General features: G+C 42.7%; 1 protein-coding gene across 2 annotated transcripts in view; it reads right to left on the bottom strand.

Annotated features, from left to right (window-relative positions):
* Positions 1 to 23,111, bottom strand: part of LOC144693790 (neutral cholesterol ester hydrolase 1-like) — a 41,606-nt gene extending 18,495 nt beyond the window's left edge. Inside the window, exon 1 of one of the 2 annotated variants that reach the window (XM_078563823.1) lies at positions 22,897 to 23,111. In XM_078563823.1, coding sequence (XP_078419949.1) covers positions 22,897 to 23,037 — 141 coding nt within the window. In that variant the 5' untranslated portion in view covers positions 23,038 to 23,111. Of the gene's footprint in view, positions 1 to 15,326; positions 15,546 to 22,896 lie in introns of those variants that run through there. The other variant, XM_078563825.1, reaches the window with a different exon arrangement.
* Between the last annotated feature and the right edge of the window lie 60 nt (positions 23,112 to 23,171).

Here is a 23,171-nt window from a genome sequence, read left to right on the forward strand (position 1 = left end):
CCTTAAAAATATTCAATGACCTGTCTCCACTGCCTCCTGAGGCAGAGTTCCAAAGTCACATGACCCTTAGAAAAAATTTCTCATCACTGTCCTAAAAGGGCAATCCTTAATTTTAAAACAGTGCCCCCTAGATCTGGGAAGAGAAAGGAGAAGAGGAAACATCCTTTCCAAGTCCACCTTGTCAAGACCATTCAGGATATTATACACTTTAATTAACTCACCCCTCACTCTTCTAAATTCCAGTGGAAACAAGCCTAGTCTGTCCAACCTCATTCCAGGTATCAATCTAGTAAACCTCCTCTGAACAGTCTCCAGTACATTTACATCCTTTCTTAAATAAGGAGCCCAAAACTGCACATACTATTCGAGATGTGGTTTCATCAATGCCCTGTATAACTGAAGCGTAACATTCTTATTTTTATGTTCAATTCCTCTCGTAATAAAGGAAAACATTCCATTAGCCTTCTTAATTACTAGCTATACCTGCGTACTAACTTTTTGTGATTTAGGCACTAGAACACCTAGATCCCTCTGCACCTCAGAATTCTGCAGTCGCTCTCTGTTTAAGTAATACTCTGCTCTTTTATTCTTCCTGCCAAAATGAACAGCTACACATTTTCTCACATTATACTCCATCTGCCAGATTTTTGCCCACTCACTCAACCCATCTATATCTGTCTGCAACCTCCTTATGTCCTTTTCACAACATACTTTACTACCTATCTTTGTGTCATCTGAAAATTGAACTACCATGCCTTCGCTCCCCTCATCTAAGCCATTGATATAAATTGCAAAAAGTTGAGGCACCAGCACAGACCCATGGGACTCCACTCATCATATCCTGCCAATCAGAAGATGGCCCATTTATGCATACTCTCCATTTTTTTCCAGACAGCCAATCATCTATCCACACTAATATGTTACACCTTACACCATGAGCTTCTACTTTCTGCAATAACCTTTGTGGTATCTTATGAAATGCCTTCTGGAAATCCAAGTACAGTACATCTACAGGCTCCCCTTTATCCATAGCACATGTTACTTCTTCAAAGAACTCCAATAAATTTGTTAAACATGATTTCCCTTTCACAAAACCATGTTGACTCTTCACAATTACCTTGAGGTTTTCTAAGTGCACAGTTATAACCTCCTTAATGATCAATTCTAACACCTTCTCCACAACAGACATCAAGCTAACTGGTCTGTAGTTTCCTGTTTTCTGCCCCCCTCCCTTCTTGAAGTGGGGTTATATTTGCTACTTTCCAGTGTTACAAAAGTATAATAATTTTCCTAATATGTTTCTGGTTTGTTGTGAAGTAGGTTTATGAGTGTGAGTGTAGATGGTTCTGTCTGTATGATTTAATTATTTTTGGAGTCAGCTAGACTGCAGGCTTAAAATTATCAAAAGAAGCTAGGTATGGAAATGTACTTGAAATGCTAATGAGTAAATGCGGATGCTGTCTTAGCATGTAAGGTGTGATGGGAATTTGCATTTTTAGATAAGTGAAGGGGTTGTTTGGATTTCAAAGGGTTGTTAGTATTGTAAGGAACATATCTTTTTATTTCTGTTAGACTGTTATAAAGAACATATCTTTTTTCCCCTGTCGGACTGTGGATTAGAGTTACAATGGCTGCAGGTTGAAAGACATGTCTACTGGAACAGGATGAGAGATATATACAATGTTGCAGTCCTGGAACAGAGTGTGCCATGAAAGAGAGGATGGTGCCAGAAAGGAGTCCTGGACCAAGGGAGCTGCCTGACAGCAGCATTTTAATTGGCTCCTGACCAGGTGACCAGGTTTTGAGAGCGAGCAGAGCAGAATAGCTCCTAGCCTGAAAGGAACAAGACCTAAAACCTATTTCTCCTGTATGTGGAAGATTCCAGTAATTCCACAATAATAGTTAGCTTGTTTTTTTTTCTCCTCATATCTCTATAACCTACTCTCTCTGAAAAACAAAAACAGAATTACCTGGAAAAACTAAGCAGGTCTGGCAGCATCGGTGGAGAAGAAAACAGTTGACGTTTCGAGTCCTCATGACCCTTCGGCAGAACTGAAGTATACTTAGGAGAGAGGTGAAATATAAGCTGGTCTAAGGTGGGGGCGGGGGGAGAGAGAAGTTGAGGGTGGGGTGGTTGTAGGGATAAGCAAGCAGTGATAGGAGCAGATAATCAAAAGGTGTCACAGACAAAAGGATAAAAGAGGTGTTGAAGGTGGTGATGTTATCTAAGAAAAGTGCTAATTAAGAATGGATGGCAGGACACTCAAGGTACAGCTCTAGTGGGGGTGGGGTGGAAAGACTAACAAAGTATTCGTTGTAGATTTAAAAATAATGGAAATAGGTGGGAAAAAAGAAGACTCTATATAAATTATTGAAAAAAAGGGGAGGGGGAGTTCAAGATCTAAAGTTGTTGAATTCAATATTCAGCCCGGAAGGCTGTAAAGTGCCTAGTCGGAAGATGAGGTGCTGTTCCTCCAGTTTGCGTTGGGCTTCACTGGAACAATGCAGCAAGCCAAGGACAGACATGTGGGCAAGAGAGCAGGGTGGAGTGTTAAAATGGCAAGCGACAGGGAGGTTTGGGTCTTTCTTGCGGACAGACCGCAGGTGTTCTGCAAAGCGGTCGCCCAGTTTGCGTTTGGTCTCTCCAATGTAGAGGAGACCGCATTGGGAACAACGAATGCAGTAGACTAAGTTAGGGGAAATGCAAGTGAAATGCTGCTTCACTTGAAAGGAGTGTTTGGGCCCTTGGACGGTGAGGAGAGAGGAAGTGAAGGGGCAGGTGTTGCATCTTCTGCGTGGGCATTGGGAGGTGCCATAGGTGGGGGTTGAGGAGTAGGGGGTGATGGAGGAGTGGACCAGGGTGTCCCGGAGGGAACGATCCCTACGGAATGCCGCCATGGGGGGAGAAGGGAAGATGTGTTTGGTGGTGGCATCATGCTGGAGTTGGCGGAAATGGCGGAGGATGATCCTTTGAATGCGGAGGCTGGTGGGGTGATAAGTGAGGACAAGGGGGACCCTATCATGTTTCTGGGAGGGAGGAGAAGGCGTGAACCTGATAGTCGCCCAACCTCGGACGGCCCGCTTCTAGAGCTGTACCTTGAGTATCCTGCCATCCATTCTTAATTAGCACTTTTCTTAGATAACATCACCACCTTCAACACCTCTTTGATCCTTTTGTCTGTGACATCTTTTGATTATCTGCTCCTATCACTGCTTGCTTATCCCTACAACCACCCCACCCTCAACTTCTCTCTCCCCCTGCCCCCCACCTTAGACCAGCTTATATTTCACCTCTCTCCTAACTATACTTCAGTTCTGCCGAAGGGTCATGAGGACTCGAAACGTCAACTGTTTTCTTCTCCACCGATGCTGCCAGACATGCTGAGTTTTTCCAGGTAATTCTGTTTTTGTTTTGGATTTCCAGCATCCGCAGTAGCTTTTAGCTTTTTGTTTTTATCTCTCTGAAAAACCCTGTCAAGAGGCAAAGGGGAAAAAATCACAGAGACATTGAAAGGCAGGTGCTCAACTAGTGAACTAAATACTGAAAGTGCTGGAAGACCACCTCATGTCATCAACAATGGAAAGGAATTTGAAAGACATCAATCAAAATCAACCCTTCGAATCCTGTACTCTGGAATTAGTGCTATTGAACTGTTTTATCCCACCCTTAAAATCCATGTTTTTGTATGTCTTATGTGTCTTGTATGTGTGTGTATGGGGATTTAAGAAGGGGGTAGAGTTAAAGTTATAGAATTAGAAATCAAGAATTCAATTTCTTTCTTTTGCCACTGGTTAATGACAGCTTGTTCAATAAAACAGCTATTTGCTTATTAAGTTTACAAACCTGGTGCCTGTATTCTATTAACCTAAATCAAACAGTTTGGTAGAATTGGGGCAATCTGGTGGTTTGATCAAATGTTTCACATTTGTCGCAGCTTGGGGAATAGTGGGGCTTGATATTACAGTACACAGCCAGTGAGTCGTGACAATATATGTTTACAACTAGCCAGATAAGCAAAGCTAAGGAGTGTGTTTATTTTTCCCAACGGTTACTGACAATATTGGCAACATTAAAGTTTTTATATTATGGGAAGGGTACAGTTCCAAAGATATATGGAACAATGGAATTTACATATTAAAGAGAGAGAAACATATATAAGGAGAGTGAAAGGTAATGTTGGGGGCCATGTAAGATCTAACTGGAGTGTGTGAAATAACCTTGAAAAAGCCTCCAGCCATTTGTGCTTAGATTTGTCATGTCCAGTAACAAAAGTTGGAGAAAGCCATTTGTAATTCCACTGTCAAGTGGGTACCGTGTTAACTTGGTTTTTTCTTTCAATCTAAAATCTATTTTGGACTGTTGTCTTAAAGTTGGTGTGCAACTGGAAGTCAGGTTAATTAGGAATTTTAGGAGTTGTTATTGTATTAAGTAATTGTAGTCTTTTGTATGTGCTTGAAAATCTTTTATTTTGTGAATAAATATTTTAACTAAATTTTTAAAACCTGGAAAGGTCTTGGTGGACTCATTACTTCTGAATTCAGTGCACACATTTCTCGTAATAAATACAAATTGCAAAACTGTTGTGACAGCGTGACCAAGCTTCGTTTGTGGATTTGGTCCACCTGGAACACATCATTGTCATAACACCAGTCTGATGGAACCTTTCCAGAATCTAGCGAATTTTGGAAAATTAACACCAACGCATCTACTACCATGTTAGCCACCTCTTTTAAGATCCTAGGATGAAGTCCATCAGGACCTGAGACTTGTCAGCCTGCAGCTCCATCAGTTACATCCCAGGGTACTAAAGGAGGTAGCCATGAAAATAGTGGATGCATTGGTTGTCATCTTCCAAAATTCTGTAGATTCTGGAACAGTCCCGGCAGATTGGAGGGTGGCAAATGTAACCCCACTATTTTAAAAAGGAGGGAGGTAGAAAACAGCAAATTACAGACCGGTTAGCCTAACCTCAGTAGTAAGGAAAATGCTAGAGTCTATTATAAACAATGTGACAAAAGGACACTTAGAAAATATCAACGGAATTAGGCAAAGTCAACATGGATTTATGAAAGGGAAATCATGTTTGACAAACCCACTGGAATACTTTGAGGATGTAACTAGCAGAGTAGATATGGGAGAAACAGTGAGTGTGGTGTACTTGGATTTTCAGAAGGCTTTTGATAAAGTTCCACATAAGAGGTTAGTCTGTAAAATTAAAGCACATGGGATTGGGGGTAATATATTGGCATGGATTGAGAATTGGTTTACAGGCAGGAAACAGAGAATGGGAATAAATGGGTCTTTTTTAGTGTGGCAGACGGTGACTAGTAGGGTACAGCAGGGATCAGTGCTTGGGCCCCAGCTATTTACAATATATATCAATGAATTGGATGAGGGAACCAAATATAACATTGCCAAGTTTGCTGACGATATGAAACTTGGTGGGAATGTGAGCAATGAAGAGGGCGTTAAGAGGCTTCAAGGCAATTTAGACAGGTTGAGTGAGTGGGCAAATACATGGCAGATGCAGTTTAATGTGGATAAGTGTGGAGTCATCCATTTTGGTAGGAAAAACAGAATGACAAAGTACTATTTAAATGGTGATAGATTGGGAGATTGGGAAATGTTGATGTACAAAGGGGCCTGAGCCTTGTACACCAATCACTGAAAGCAAGCATGCAGTTCCAACAAGCAATTAAGGCAAATGGTATGTTGGCCTTCAATGCGAGAGGACTTGAGTACAGGAGCAAGGATGTCTTACTGCAGCTGTACAGGGCCTTGGTGAGGCCACACCTGGAGTTGTGTGCAGTTTTGGTCTCCTTACCTAAGAAAGGATATACTTGCCTTAGAGGGAGTGCAGCGAAGGTTCACCAGGCTGATTCCTGGGATGGCAGGATTCCATATGAGGAGAGATTGTGCCGACTAGGCTTAAGAGATGAGAGGAGGTATCATTGAAACATATAAAGTTCTGACAGGGATGGCAGGCTGGATGCAGTGATAATATTCCCTCTGGCTAGGAGGTCTAGAACAAGGGGTTACAGTCTCAAGAGACAGGATAGGACTGAGATGAGGAGAAACTTCTTCACTCAAGAGGGTGGTGAACCTATGGAATTCTCTACCACAGAAGGCTGTGGAGGCCAAGTCACTGAATACATTTAAGAAGGAAATAGATAGATTTCTGGACTCTAAAGGCATCAAGGGATATAGGGAGAGTGCAGGAATACAGCATTGAGATAGAGGATCTGCCAAGAACATGCTGAATGGCAGAGCAGGCTTGAAGGGCTGAATGACCTACTCCTGCTTCTATTTTCTATGTTTCTACATTTGCTAAGTACCACTTCCCTAGTGATTGCAATTTCACTCAGTTCCTCTCTCCTCCTGTATATCTCCTGATTTACAGCTATTACTCGAATGTATTTTGTATCCTCTGTAGTGAAGACAGAGGCAAAATATTTGTTCATTTCATCCACTATTTCCTTATGATCTACTATTAACTCCCCGTTCTCACTCTCTAGACGGCCAACACTCACTTTACTTACGCTTTTTATTTTTAAATACCTGTAGAAACCCTTGCTATCCATTTTTCTGTTTCTAGCTAACTTCCTCTCATACTTTTACTTTCTTTCTCCTGATTAACATTTTAGTCATTCTCTGCCGTTCTTTATATTCTGGCCAATAATCTGATCTGCCACTCACTTTTGCACAGTTATATGCTTTTTCCTTAACCATGGTTTGTGTGTCCGCCCTTTGATAGCCTGAGGGTTGTCATTACTGGATTTGTGCTGCATGACTGATTTCACAACCTTCCATGATCACAGCAGGGTGCCTTCCATTTCACAGTTTGATTGACAGCTCCAAGTGGTTATAGACACTTTGAAATGGGACTATGAATTACAACAATTTGTTTTTCTAAGGGATTAAGCACTTGAATTAAATGTTTGTTCTTATAGTATAGTTGAAGGAATGTAAATGTAGTAAATGGGTTTTCAAGAATGAGCGTTTAAGTCTGCAATAGACACAGACTTTTATTTTATTTAATCTCAGCATGGCTCTTGAGGTCTGCCCACGGTGGATACTTGGTGAATTGGCATGGTAGGTGCAAAGGGTGGTGGGGATTGGTTGGCATTAAATTGGCATAGAGGCTATGAAGGGCCATGGGGGTTGGGTGGAGGAGCATAGGTGGCATGGAGGGGTGGGTGGAAGGGCTTAGGTTGGCATGGAGCGTATGAGGAACCAGGTAGAGGGCATGAGGTGGCATGATATTGCATGGATGGGGCATGGATAATGTGTGGGGATGTGAGGGGCGAGGGCTGGAGGTCTGTTTTTTGTTTTAATGCTTTAAAATCTTTGACAGAGTGCTGATGCACAGGGGCAACCTTCCGCCCAGCCCACCTCCACACTTGTTCCAGGGTCACCTGGACCAACTCCCAGAGAACCCCACCATCCTGGAACAAAAATCCCAACCACTGGGGCACTTTCTCCTGGGTTGAGTTTGCGGAGCTGGGAAATGTCCCGATTCTGTGCTCCTGACCTGGGCGCAAAAATTCAGGCCATACTTGTGCCTACTGCAGGCATAGGTTCAACTCTGACCCACTGGATCAAAATCTTGGAACTCCCTTCCTAACAGAACTGTGGGTGTACCTACACAACATGGCTGCAGCAGTCCTGGAAGCTGGCTCACCATTACCTTCTCAAGGACATTTAGGGATAGGCAACAAATGTTGCCAGCGACAGCAACATCTCATTAAAGAATTTTTTTAAAAGCTGCAGAATTCCTAGGATAACATAAAAGGGGCTGAAACTAAGGGAAACAAGTCTCTACCCTGCTTTCCTGACCTTTGCACCTGGGGGAAAAAAAATCTGTTTCCTGGGAGCAAGGTTCAGGAAAATCAGCCTCCAAATTGAGGTAAAGGCCATGAAAAATTTATAGTCATATAAATAGATTTACTATTGCTGGCAAACTCTTACCACTTGCCCAACTTAGCGCAGGGAAACATCCAAAATGTTTTTATTTTCCGCATTATTTGACTCTGATATACTTACATCTACTTTAAGAGGGAATCTGTGTTCTAGTAGACAGTCTTTTGAAAGTTAATTAGCTGTTTCCTCCCCACTCGCTCTTCCCTTCTTCCTATAGCTCTGGCTCTATAATAGAGCATTAGCAGGTGTACCAGTGCAGTTCAGCTTGACACTCTCCAGTTTTACCTCCCTGGTGGTTGGAAAAATGCCTGGCTACTGCTCTGCATCTGATCAAGGCAGCAGAACTGACAGTGAAGTACTCAGCATGCAAGGAATTCTGGATCTTGTCTGTCCGTTACACATTTGGATTCCAATAAACTGTGGATCTTTTGGAATTTTAATTCCTAGATGACAAGTCATCTTCTCTGGTACAGTAAAAAAGATGTAATTGACTTTCCATGTTTGAAGCCTAAAATGTGTTTCAAATATTAAATCATACTGTATCTATTAGAAGCATATTCAATCTTTAGATTTCTGACTCTTCTGGCTGAAAAGAATGATGGGAATTGTTTTCAGCTATCTGAAGGCCATTTTTTAAAAAACAGATTTCAGATTATGCTTTCTTGATTGTAACACCAACACTCAGTGACTTACCAAAGGTAGTGCATTAAAATCAATGGACTGTCAATGGTGTTATATTCTCTGAAATTAGAGGTAGAATTGATAGATGGGGTAAAATATGTTGTATTAAACTTAATAAAAATTGTCAAAAGATATGTAATAATTGGAGTGGTATTCATAAGTTAGATCTCAAGTTAAAGTAAAATAGAAGAGAAAAAAGAAATGCTGGATAAAGTGAAATAAAATCACAGAATCACAGAATTATTACAGTGCAGAAGGAGGCCATTTGGCCCATCATGTCTGCACCAGCTCTCTGAACATTTTAACTTAGTGCCAATCTCCTGCCTTTTTCCTGTAACCCTGCACGTTGTTTCTATTTAGATAATCATCCAATGCTCTCTCAAATGCCTCAATTGAACCTGCCTCCACCACACTTCCAGGCAGTGCATTCCATACGCTAAATACTTGCTGTGTGAAAAAGTTCTCTCATCTCGCATTTGCTTCTTTTGCAAAACACTTTAAAACTGTGCCCTGTAGTTCTCGATCCGTTTACAAACGGGAACAGTTTCTCCCTATCTAATCTGTCCAGACTCATGATTTTGAAAACTTCTATCAAGTCTCCTCTTAGCCTTCTCCACTCCAAGGAAAACAGTCCCAAGTTCTCCAATCTATTCTCATAGCTGAAATTTCTTATCCCTAGAACCATTCTGATCAACCTCTTCTGCACTCTCTCCATTGCGTTCACATCCTTCCTATAGTATGATGCCCAGAACTGTACACAATACTCCAGCTGAGGGCTAACTAGTGTCTTATATAAGCTCCGCCCATAATCTCCATGCTCTTGTACTCTATGCCACTATTAATGAAGCCTAGAATACTGTATGCTTTAGAAACAGCTCTACCTTTTCATGACTTTTAATGACTTATGTACATATACACCCAGGTCTCTCTGCTCCTGCACACCCTTTAGAATAGTATCCTTTATTTTATACTGTCTCTCCATGGTCTTTGTACCAAAGTGTATCACCTCACACTTCTCCGCATTGAACTTCATCTGCCACCTATATGCCCACTCCACCAATGTGTCAAAGTCCTTTTGAAGTTCTACGCTGTCCTCCTCACAGTTTACAATTCTCCCAAATTTTGTGTCATCTGCAAACTTTGAAATTGTCCCCTGCACACCAAGATCTAGATCATTTATACATATCAGGAAAGGCAAGGGTCCCAATACGGACCCCTGGGGATCTCCACTACAAACCTTCTTCCAGCCTGAAAAATACCTATTAACCATTACTCTGTTTCCTATCCCTCAGCCAATTTTATATCCTCATTGTTACTGTCCCTTTTATTCCATGACCGATAACTTTCCCCACAAGTCTGCTGTGTGGCACAGTATCAAACGCATTTTGGAAGTCCATATGCACCACATCAACAGCCTTGCCCTCGTCAACTATCTCTGTTACCTCTTCAAAAAATTCCAGCAAGTTAGTTAGACATGCTTTTCCTTTAACAAATCTATGCTGACTCTTCTGAATCAATCCACATTTTTCCATGTGACCATTAATTCTATCCCACATAATTGTTTCTAGACTGGTCTGTAGTTGCTGGGCAGACCTTTACAACAAGGGCATAAAGTTTGCGATTCTCCAGTCCTCCGATACCTCCCCTGAATTGAAAGATTATTGCCAGTGCCTCTGCAATTTTCACTCTCACTTTCTTCAATATTCTTGGATGCATCTCATCTGGTCCGGGTGCCTTATCAACTTTAAGTACTGACAGCTTATCCAATATCTCCTCCTTAAAAATTTTAAACCCTTCTAGTAACTGAGTTTCCTCCTCTGTCACCATGGCCTGGGCAGCATCTACCTCGTAGGTAAAGACAGATGCAAATATTAATTTAACACCTCAGCCATGCCTCTTGCCTCTATGTGTAAATCCCCTTTATGGTCCCTAATCGGCCCTACTCCTCCTTTTACCACCCTTTTACTATTGATGTGCTTATAGAATACTTTGGGATTTCCTTTTATGTTAGCTGCCAGACCTTTTTCATAATCGCTCTTTGCTTCTTGTATTTGCTTTTTCATATCCCTTCTGAACCTTCTGTATTCAGCTTGGTTCTCAATTGTATTTGCATCCTGACACGTGTCGTAAGCACATTTTTTTCTTCTTTAACTTAATTTCTATCTCCTTTGTCATCCAGGGAGCTCTGGATTTGTTTGCCCTACCCTTCCCTTTTGAGGGAACATACCTTGACTGTACCCATACCATCTCCTCTCTGAAGGTAGCCCATTGTTCAGCTACTGTTTTTCCCGCCAACCTTTCAATCCAGTTTATCTGGCCCAGTTTGTTCTTGCCCCAGTGAAGTCTGCTCTCTGCCAGTTGATTATTCTTACTCTGGATTGACCAATGTTATTTTCCACCATCATCCTAAACTGTATGATAATATGATCACTGTCCCCTAAATGTTCCCCCACTGTCATTTGATCTACTTGGCCCACCTCATTCCCAAGAACCAGGTCTACCAGTGCCTCCTTTCTTGTTGGACTGGACACATACTGCTGTAGGAAATTCTCCTGAACACAATCTAGGAACACTTATCCCTCACTGACCCTTACACTACCACTATCCCAGTCTATATATGGGTAAAGTCTCCCATTATAACTATTCTACGATGTTTACACCTCTCTGTAATTTCCTTGCAGATTTGTTCCTCTATATCCTTCCCACTAGCTGGTGGTCTATACATCACACCAAGCAATGTAATTGCACCCTTCTTATTCCTTAGCTCTAGCCAAATCGACTCGGTCCTTGAATCCTCTGACACATCCTCTCTCCAGTACTGCAATACTCTCCTTAACCAATACCATCACCCTTCCTCCTTTTTTCCCCTTTCCTATCTTTTCTGAACACTTTGTAACCAGGAATATTTAAACACCCAGACCTGCCCTTCCTTAAACCAGGTCTCTTTTATCGCCACAACATCATAATCCCACAAGGAAATCTGTGGCTGTAACTCCCCAATTTTATTAACTATATTCCGTGCATTCACATACATGCAGTGTAACCCTGATTAAGACTTCATTACTTGCCCCCTTACTCTGACTCCATCTATTAACTTACTAATCTCTATTTTAGTGCTATCTGCCTCTCCCAACATTCCGTGCGCCCTGGTATTACTTTCTAATATTCTCTCCTGGTTCCCACACCCCTGCTGAGTTAGTTTAAACCCTCCCCAACAGCATTAGCAAAACAACCCGCAAGGAACTCAGTCCCAGCTCTGTTCAGATGCAACCCGTCCGGCTTGTACAGGTGCCATCTCCCCAGAGCCAGTCCCAGTGTCCCAGGAATCTAAAGCCCTCTCTCCTGCACCATTTTTCCAGCCACGCATTCATCTGTCTTATCTTCCTATTTGTGTGTACTCACTTGCATGTGACACTGGGAGTAATCCGGAGATTACTACTTTAGAGGCCTTGCTTGCTAATTTTCTACCTAGCTCCCTAAATTCCGATTCCAGGACCACATCCCCCTTCCTACCTATGTCATTAGTACCAATGTGGACCACAACCTCTGGCTGTTCACCCTCCCCAACAAGAATGTCCTGTAGTTGTTCTGGGACATCTTTGACCCTAACACCAGGGGGGCAACAAACCATCCAGGAGTCACCTTGACGGCCGCAGAAATGCCTGTCTGCTCCCCTAACTAAAGAATCCCCTATCAGTACTGCCCTTCTTCCCCCCTCCTCCTGTACAGCTGGGCCACCCGTGGTGCCATAGGCTTGGCTCTTGCTGTACTCCTCCGAGGATCCATCACCCTCACCGAATGGACAACCGTTTAGGGGGCGAGACCTCTGGGGGCTCCTGCACTACCTGCTTGTTTCTCTTGGACTGCCTGGCAGTCACCTATTCCCTATCTGCCTGCCTGCCCCTAGCCTGTTAGTGTGGCCACCTCTCTGAAGGTGCTATCCACGTGGTTCTCTGCCTCATGGATGCACCTCAGTGACTCCAGTCGCCGCTCAAGCTCTGAAACGCGGAGCTCAAGCTTGTGCAGCCGGTGACACTTCCTGCACATGGACTCATCTGGGTCACAAGAAGTGTCCACAACTCCCCACATGCTGCAGGGTGGGCATTCCGCTTAGCTGAGCTGTCCTGCCATGCCTTAACATTAAACTTTTAAAGCATTTTTTGCTTAAACTTTAGTTACTTTTACCTACTTTAACCTTACTCTTGCACTATTAACTATAAACTGGAGATTAGTAGAAAGTAGAAATTCTTTGCCATTACTCACAAATTATAAATTCTTACTTTCTGTGTGCTTGGTTAGAATTTTACTCTCGCTGTGTTATCCCCCGAACTTTCGCTGTTTTATCCAAGTAGAAAATTATTTTAGTTGGAATGTTTACCTGAGCAAAATAAAAACATGCTTCAGATGCTGGGAATATGAAGCAAAAAGGATCAAATGTTGGAAACAGTTAGCAAATCAGGCAGCATTCCAGGAGAGAACAGACAAGGATTTCGGGAATGGGCTGAAGTTCTGAGGAAAGGTCTATACTCAAAATACCTGGACAGTTATCTCCACATTTTTGCCTGACTTGAGTGTTTCCAAACTATTCTATTTAAAATGTTTCCATGTTTGGTTTCAGTTGAATATGGTTCTTCTTCTGCAGATAGCATTCTCAGTTATTCAAGGATCACTGAAACATGACATACACCATGATTTTACTACAGGGCAAGAAGGCAGACCCCAAATCTAGCTTAGTCAGAACAGGGATCGAACACTGTACTGTTGGTTAAAAGCAAAATACTGCAGATGCTGGAAATCTGAAATACAAACAGAGAATGCTGCAAAAACTCAGCAGGTCTGGCAGCAATTGTGGAGAGAGAAACATTTCGAGTCCATATGACTCTTCTTCAGAGTTAAAGTGAAGGAGAAATGTGATGAATTTTATATTGTTTAAGAGGGGATGGAGCAGGTGGAGCAAAATAGAGGGTCAGAATAGGTGGGAGATCAGGAGAGATTGACAAAAGATGTCATGGACACGAGGCAAAGGGAGTGTTAAGACTAAAGAAGGTGCTGATAGTGGCATAAAGGTAAGATAGCAGAATGTGTTAATAGCAGAATAAAGGTCAGCGCTCTGTGAGATCACAACGTAGACACAAGTGACAGTTGGCCTTGTGGAGGGAGGGGGGTTGGGGAAAAAGGATATATATTTTTTTTTTAAATTGGATTTAAAAAATGGGGTCAAGATGCAGGAGAGAGTTCATGGTCTGAAGTTGTTGAACTCAATGATAATTCCAGAAGTGCATAATCGGAAGATGAGGTGCTGTTCCTCCAGTTTGCGTTGGGCTTCACTGGAACATTGCAGCAGGCCAAGGACAGGCATGTGGGCATGAGAACAAGAGAGAATGAGAACAAGATAGTGTTTTGAAATGGCAAGTGACAGGGAGGTCTGGATCATGCTTGCAGACTGAGCAAAGGTGTTCCACAAAGCAGTCACCCAGTCTGCATTTAGTCTCCCTAAGGTACAGGAGACCACATTGGGAGAAGTGAATACGGTAGACCAAATTGAAGGAGTTACATGTGAAGCACTGCTTCACCTGAAAGGAGTGTTTGGGGCCTTGGGACAGTGAGGACGGAGGAGGTATAGGAGCGGGTGTTGCACCTTCTGCCATTCCATGGGAAGGTGCAGTGGGAAGGAAATGAGCAGTTGGGGGTGATGGAGGAGAGGACCAGGGGGTCACGGAGGGAACGGTCCCTTCGGAATGCTGACGGGGGCGGGGGGGGGGCGGGCTTAGGAGATTATGTGTTTGTTTGGTGGGGGCATTATGCCAGTGTTGGTGGAAATGGAGGAGGACAATCCTTTGAATGAGGAGGCTGGTGGGATGAAAGGTGAGGACAAGGAGACTTTATCATGGTTCTGGAGGGAGGGGAAGGGATGAGGGTAGAGGTGTGGCAGATAGGTCAGACACAGTTGAGGGCCCTGTCAACCACAGTGGGGGTGGTGGGGAGGGCCCTCGGTTAAGGAAAAAGGAAGACATGTCAGAAGTGCTGTTTTGGAAGATAGCATCACTGGAACAGAAGTGACGGAGGCGGAGGAACTGGGAGAATGGGATAGAGTCCTTACAGGAAGCAGGACGTGAGGAGCTGTAGTCGAAGTGGCTGTGGGAGTTGGTGGGCTTGCAATGAATATTGGTAGACAGTCTATCATCAGAAATGGAAACAGAGATCAAGGAAGGGAAGGGAAGTGTCAGAGATGGACTATGTGACTGCACGATCACTGTTATTCTGAACCAAATGCTAGCCTTCTGAGCTAATCAGCTCTGAATATGGTTAGTATCTAATTAATATATTAAAAATCTTAATTTGTGAACACCTCTGGTCCACAAGATCATACTTCTTTGTTGAGTTGTGTTATGATTTTGCATCAATTTCTTTCTAGTGTAAATTCCTATGTCAACATTTGTAACTCAAAACTGCCTATGTAAATCAGTCACTTATGATTAAGCCCCCCCTTGCTAGGGACGGAATCTTCCTGGCCTCAATTGGCAAATTAGTGCAATGGGTTGGCTACACAACACATTTCCTCCTCTAAGGAATCTTGTCCAAGGTGGTGTCAACACAGTTCTCCAATCACATTAATAGCCTGACAGCTATGGCCCAGGAAAATGTTTAAATTTTCTGAATGTTCAGATAGTTCCTCCAATCTGAGGTGCCCTCAAGGTCCCCTACATGCATCAACAGCACCTACCGCTCCCAGTGGGTTTGCCAACCCTACAGAGCTTCAGGCCCTCTGCTTGGGCCTGCCACCTCAGGAACACATCTGCCATCCTTAATTTGACAGCAACCATGGAGGCAGCTTCCAAATCAGCCGCTTCTTGTATAATTGCGTCATTGTGCCATCACCGTCGAGTCAGGACATGCATTTGATCCCAACAGCTGAAAAATTTCAAAGATAGTAAGATTCCACCCCACTGTATCCCATCAGTTTTGCATCTCCCATCTAATCAGCTAGAAAAACTCTTCTCCTGGAAATGAATGGAAAGAAAAGTCAGGAGAGCCTTATAATGAACAACATCCGATATTACTCTTCTTACACTGTTTGCAAGTTCAATTTACCCTCCCTTTGCTCCAATCTACTCTTCCTCTTTACCTCCCAAATTGAAAAAAAGACTTAGATTTGTATACTGCTTTTCACGGCTACCAGATGTCTCAAAGCACTTCACAGCTAATGAAGTACTTTAGAAGTGTCATCACTGTTATAATCTGGGAAATGCAGCAGCCAATTTGCGCTTAGACAGCAGGTGGTGCCTCTGTTTTACATTTCATCTGAAAAATCCATGGGGACACCACTACCACCTGCGACATCCTAACTTGGAACAGTGATGGCCTATGTGTCTTTGGGGAAAAAGCCATGTTTTATGTTGGGGTGACTGTCACTTTAAAATCTAGGTTTCTCTGGGAGATGATTTCAGGTAAAGTATCTTGGTTCCAGTAACTGTTTGTGTGACGAATATGCCTGGGAAATAAACAATAGAAAAATGGGTTAACAAGAATTTAATTATGGGGGTGAGTGGATTATTGGAGTGGCTCTGGCCTCAAGCAGAGTTTTAGTTATTTAGTTTAGACCAAGTTTGCTGCAGGAAACATCTCTTTCAAGCAGAGTTCAAGTGAAACTCTGTGTTTGGGCTAAAAGATTTAAAATCTCTGATTAATTGAAGGACTCCTAACAGTGAGCTGGACATCTGGGATAGCCAAGCTAAAGAGAGTGTGAGCGCGGGCGAGGGCGCGGGAGGGAGCGCGGGCGAGGGCGTGGGAGGGAGCGCGGGCGAGGGCGTGGGAGGGAGCGCGGGCGAGGGAGGGAGCACGGGCGAGGGAGGGAGCGCGGGCGAGGGCGCGGGAGGGAGCGCGGGCGAGGGCGCGGGAGGGAGCGCGGGCGAGGGCGCACGTTTTAGATGCAAGACTCCACAGTTAAAGAATATTAGAACCAAGAGAGTTCTTACTCAAGGTGCCTACGCTTAACTTGCTAGTGATGCCTGTGTTGTACCTAGAACCATAGGAAGTTTACAACCATAGGATGGTTGGAGAAGGTTTGAAGGTACAACCTTGCCGGAAGCATGCAGAAGGCCCAAGGAATCTCCGCCCTTATATGAATCTCAGACCACTTGGTTAATCTTTCAATAGCCTGATAAGTATCTGACTTGGAGTTACTGGGGATGCAAGGCAAATGGGTGTAGAAGGAAAGTTGAGTCAAGAAGTTGTTTTCAGTATAAGCATCTGTGTTCATTGTATTTTTAATATTCTGATGTAACTGACTATTTAAGATAGAGTATAGTTATTTGCATTCATGTTCTTCAATTTTTACGTAGTAAAATTTTTTTGGTTTAAACTGCGACTTCATTCTTTTAGTAAATACCAGGATTTTTGGAAAATAAAAAATAAACATATTACTGGTCTCTACCAGGATCATAATACTGCTGTTCCTTCACCATCACTGGGTCAAAATCCTGGAACACTCTCCCTAATGGTGCTGTGGGTGTGACTACATCAGGTGGCCTGCAGCTGTTCAAGAAGGTAGCTCACCGCCACCATCTCAGGGGCAATTATGGGTGGGCAACAAATGTTGGCCTTGCCAGTCACACTCACATCCCAGGAATAAATCTTTAAAAAGTGACAATGAAATTCACTTGCTGCAGCAAGTTTGAGAGCTGGGCAATTTTAAGTCCACAACTGCAGTTTAATGTCAGGTTAGTGACATTTTGTCCACATTAATATTAATTTTTTAACAAAAGCTTTCTTTCAACATACAAAAACTGGTTTTGATAAAAAGTCTCAATGCACATTAGATTTCGCCCACAATTATTCATATGCTGAGTTTGCTAACTCAGTCATTGGAATAGATAGCACTTCCTCAGAATCAGTGATGGGAGGAGGAAGGATTAAATAGTTCAACCCATTCTTGCATATCTAACAGCTGCAGAATGTGTTTGATCCAGAAGCCTCAGACTTAATAAGGGTGGAGCATCTATTCATGTGCAAATTGTCTCCTGGGATTTTTCTTTTCAATGGGAAAAAGCTAAACACATCCACAAGCAATTGGTTTGAAAAGCATTTAAAAACAACAATGGCTGAATAAATAAGTGCAAAGTTCACTATGTTCCTGGTTGTAAATAGAAACTGGGGTGCATGTTTCTAAATTCTTTACTTTTAATGTCACAAGATTCCTCATTTCCTGTTCTACTCCCATTTTATATTTTTTTCTTATTAGGCTTCTACATTTGGTTTATTTCTATTCCTTACTGAAAAATTCGACAGCTGCTCCTTGACCTCTTCAACCATGTCCTATAAATTATGAAAGACATCATAAATTGTATTACCCCATCATTTCACAGAGATGAGGTGAAATTTTTTCTCTCAGGGGGCCGTGCAACTTTGGAACTCTGCCTCAGAAGGTGGTGGAGGTCATTGAATATTTTTAAGGCAGAGGTAGATTGATTCTCTTGCCTAACAAGAATCTAAGGTTATCGGGGGTAGATGGGTATGTGAAAAATCGAAACACAAGATGATCAGCCATGATCTTTTTGAACGGTAGAGCAGGATCGAGGGGCCAAATGTTCTACTCCTGCTCCTATTTCTTATGTTCTTACTTCTCCTGAGCAGCCTCTTTTCAGCAGTGATACTTCTGTGATTTGAATAGCATCGTTTGTGAAATCGTATGATCCCTAATCTCATGGGAGGTCACTAGAAAAAAAAAACTTTATAAAAGCAAAAAACTGCGGATGCTGGAAATCCAAAACAAAAACAAAAATACCTGGAAAAACTCAGCAGGTCTGACAGCATCTGCAGAGAGAAGCACAGTTAACGTTTCGAGTTCGAATGACCCTTCAACAGAACTAAGTAAAAATAGAAAAGAGCTGAAATATAAGCTGGTTTAAGAGGGGGTGGGACAAGTAGAGCTGGATAAAGGGCCAGTGATAGGTGGAGATAACCAAAAGATGTCACAGACAAAAGACCAAAGAGGTGTTGAAGGTGGTGATATTATCTGAGGAAGGTGCTAATTAAGGGTAGAAAGCAGGACAAGCAAGGTACAGATAGAAATAAAAACAAAAAACTACTGCGGATGCTGGAAATCCAAAACAAAAACATAATTACCTGGAAAAACTCAGCAGGTCTGGCAGCATCGGCAGAGAAGAAAAGAGTTGACATTTCGAGTCCTCATGACCCTTCAGCAGATAGCCCTAGTGGGGGTGGGGTGGGGTGAAGGAATCGAAAAAGGCTAAAAGGTAGAGATAAAACAATGGATGGAAATACATTTTAAAAATAATGGAAATAGGTGGGAAAAGAAAAATCTATATAAATTATTGGGAAAAAAGAAGTGGGGGGGAAATCGGAAAGGGGGTGGGGATGGAGGAGAGAGTTCATGATCTAAAATTGTTGAATTCAATATTCAGACCGGAAGGCTCTAAAGTGCCTAGTCGGAAGATTAGGTGCTGTTCCTTGGGAAGGTGTCGTGGGAGGGGTTTGAGGTGTAAGGGGTGATGGAGGAGTGGACCAGGGTGTCCCGGAGGGAACAATCCCGGCGGAATGCTGCCAGTGCTGGGGGGGGTGGGGGGGGGCGGTGAAGGGAAGATGTGTTTGGTGGTGGCATCATGCTGGAGTTGGCGGAAATGGCGGAGGATGATCCTTTGAATGTGGAGGCTGATGGGGTGATAAATGAGGACAAGGGGCACCCTATCATGTTTCTGGGAGGGAGAGGAAGGTTCCGCCAACTCCAGCATGATGCCACCACCAAACACATCTTCCCTTCACCCCCCCTGGCCTCATTCCGCAGGGATTGTTCCCTCCGGGACACCCTGGTCCATTCCTCCATCACCACCTACACCTCAAACCCCTCCCACGACACCTTCCCATGCAACCGCAGAAGGTGTAACACCTGCCCCTTCACTTCCCCTCTCCTCACCGTCCAAGGGCCCAAACACTCCTTTCAAGTGAAGCAGCATTTCACTTGCACTTCCCTCAATTTAGTCTACTGCATTCGTTGCTCCCAATGCGGTTTCCTCTACGTTGGAGAGACCAAACGCAGACTGGGTGACCACTTTGCAGAACACCTTCAGTCTGTCCACAAGCATTACCCAGACCTCCCTGCCGCTTGCCATTTCAACACTCCACCCTGCTCTCTTGCCCACATGTCCATCCTTGGCCTGCTGCATTGTTCCAGTGAAGCTCAACGCAAACTGGAGGAACAGCACCTCATCTTCCGACTAGGCACTTTAAAGCCTTCCGGTCTGAATATTGAGTTCAACAATTTTAGATCATGAACTCTCTCCTCCATCCCCACCCCCTTTCCGATTTCCCCCCCTTTTTTCCCCCCAATAATTTGTATAGATTTTTCTTTTCCCACCTATTTCCATTATTTTTAAAATGTATTTCCATCTATTGTTTTATCTCTACCTTTTAGCCTTTTTTGATTCCTTCACCCCACCCCACCCCCACTAGGGCTATCTGTACCTTGCTTGTCCTGCTTTCTACCCTTAATTAGCACATTCCTCAGATAATATCACCACTTTCAACACCTCTTTGTCCTTTTGTCTGTGACATCTTTTGGTTATCTCCACCTATCACTGGCCCTTTATCCAGCTCTACTTGTCCCACCCCCTCTTAAACCAGCTTATATTTCACCTCTTCTCTATTTTTACTTAGTTCTGTTGAAGGGTCATTCGGACTCAAAACGTTAACTGTGTTCCTCTCCGCAGATGCTGCCAGACCTGCTGAGTTTTTCCAGGTATTTTTGTTTTGTTATCAAAAATCATTGGCATTTTTCAACATTTGTCCACATCACTCCTTTCCTCATTTTGATCTTTTCACGCATTTCTTTATCTGTTCATGTTTATCTCTTCAATGTCCCCGACACCTAAAACTTGTTCAAATATTTAATAAACAATTTAGTTTCTTTCAATAAACTGGTCCACCATCTGCTCCCTTTTTCCCCTTAGTTTCCTCTCTCTAATCTCTGTTTCTCTTTTTCCCAGGGATTTCTAATCATCCTCTCATTATGTATTTACCATTGCCCACTTTATTGTAACTGACAGGCTAACTAACTTAGTACTCAAAGTGGAACCATGTTGCCTATCATATGCTGCCTTAAGGCTTATAATATAAAATTAATAAAATACAAGGTAACATTAATATTGAAAAGCAAGACCGCAAAATTTTGCACGAAACAGATGAGCCTTCTGCAACATAAACTGAAAGCAATAGATAAAATTGTGGCACTAGGCTTTCCCAAAAATTCCCCAATTCAGCTCTTTAAAACCTCCATTGCTTGCCAGCAAAAGTGAACTATTAAGTTATTAGGACAGGGGAGAATAATGTTATTTCACAAGGCTTCCAAATGTAGATTATTTAAAGAAATATTAGCCAGGATACCACAGATAACAAAAACAGAAAATGCTGGAAAAACTCAGGTCTGGCAGCATATGTGGAGAAAGAAACAAAGTTAACGTTTCGAGTCCATATGACCCTTCTCCACAGATAACTCCTCTTTGAAATCCCGCTATGGGATCTTTTACGTCCACCTGAGTGAGCAGACGGTGCTTCTGTTTTGTGTTTCATCTGAAAGACGGTGCAACACTCCCTCAGTATTGCATTGGAGTGTCATCGTGAGGTTTTGTGCTCAGGGCCTGGAGTCGGATTTGAACCCACAACCAACTTCCCCTCTAACTTTTTTTCGTGTGCTGCTGATTCATTTAAGATTGTGGGTCCTTTGAATTTTTTTTCCATGTGGCTGTGCAGCTTAGAGGGAACATTTGCCTCCGAGTCAGAAGGTGGTGGGCAGAGTGCTACCAATTGAGTTGTGACCGACACTGCCCCGGTAGGATATCTCCTAATCAGTCACCCAAACAGATGGTAACTTTGTGTCCTTCCTGCATTAGTATTCAAAGTAATTGAATAATTGTGACCTTATGGAGTCTGTCTGTTGGCTATATCGTAAAACTGGGCCATCCTCTTCAAATGTCAGTATCCACTTTGGACATTAAGTGTGGATTACTTACACTCAGGCCCATATACCAAGAAAAAATAATCTGTCAGAAATACCAGGCATAGCTCCATTTAAAAATCAGAATAGTAGATGAGTCTACTTATAGCTTCAAATAAACAGGTATAGCAAATATTTATAATATGATGCATGATGAAGCTTGCACCTATATTCCATAAACTTTTTTTTTTAAAAATCACAGCATTACTTTCTAATTCAAAAACCTTTGAGTATTTTTTAAAAATAGAATGATATAACAGAAATTTAGGAATAGCCAAAGAAACGGCAGGCTCTGTAAACCTTCACCTTGTACCCCCGTCCTAGAAAGGTAAATCAAGCAGAACTCTAGAATGTATATTGAACCCAACAGCTGACATTTCAGTGTAAAACTGTCAGTGTCTCCACACCAGCTGCCAAGCCAAATATACCTTTTCAGAAGAACATTAATATCCCATGGGACCACCCAAAGTAAGGAGTCCTGGTCAATATTTCTCCTTCAACTAACATTAACTGGTTTATTCTTCTAGAGTCATAGAGGTCTACAAGCACAGAAAAAGGCCCTTCGGCCCATCGAGTCCAATCCCATTTTCCAGCACTAGGCCAATAGCCTTGTGTCCATGGCATCGCCATTTTAATTTGCTGTTTGTAAAATATTACTTTGTGTGCAACTTAACTTCCCCTTATCTCTGGGTAACAATACGTCAAAGTAATTTACTGGGTGTAAGTACTTTGGGTCATTTTACAGACGAAATAAGGTACTTTATCAGTGTTAATTCCTACATTATTAAATATTTAATAAAGCTGAAAACATCAAAAAGTAGAAATATACAGCAGGTGCGGCCAAAATTTTAATCGGTCCTTTTTTTCCAGATACTGATGGACGTGATGTGCACTTATAGTATCTTCCAACGTCTTAGCAGTTGAGGAGCTACCGCCTGCCACTCCTAGTTTCATCTTCGTGACTATCTTTAGGGCGATCAACGTGGAACTTTTATTTTGATGAGTGACCCCCTTTGGGAAATCTTATTACTTAAGAAGTGTAACCTGAAAGATGTCCGCGAATTGATATGCATGAGTAATTCTACCGTAAGCGAATAGCAGAGACAGACAAGTGAATTAGACATTTTGTAATTTGCAAGCTTGAAAGAATATATTTGAAACTACGAACATGCAAAAGTTCGACGTAAATTATTGCACTTCAGCCCTGAAAACGGCGTTTCTACCGTTCAACTGTAAATATTCTACAACCGGTCAGAAAAGCAGCATCAAGAAAGACAAACTATACCATAGCCTGGACTCCTCTGAACGTCGCATCGAGGAGCATCAGTTTCCAGGGTTCGGAGAGCGTGTTGGGAAGTGGGATGTACACATAATAAACTATCAAGGCGGCAGCGATCACCATCACTGGGGCTGTCGCTCGCATCATTACAGAATACGGGGCAAAAAAATGGAAATGCTCGCAGAAGGGCAGACACACATTTCCTTCAGTCCGATCAGCCTGGACTATACATCGGTCTAACAGACCAATCAACTCGCTGCGGCTTTATCAGCCAGCCTATC

The sequence above is a fragment of the Cetorhinus maximus genome, chromosome 19, assembly GCF_964194155.1.
Source record: "Cetorhinus maximus chromosome 19, sCetMax3.hap1.1, whole genome shotgun sequence".
NCBI lineage: Eukaryota > Metazoa > Chordata > Chondrichthyes > Lamniformes > Cetorhinidae > Cetorhinus > Cetorhinus maximus.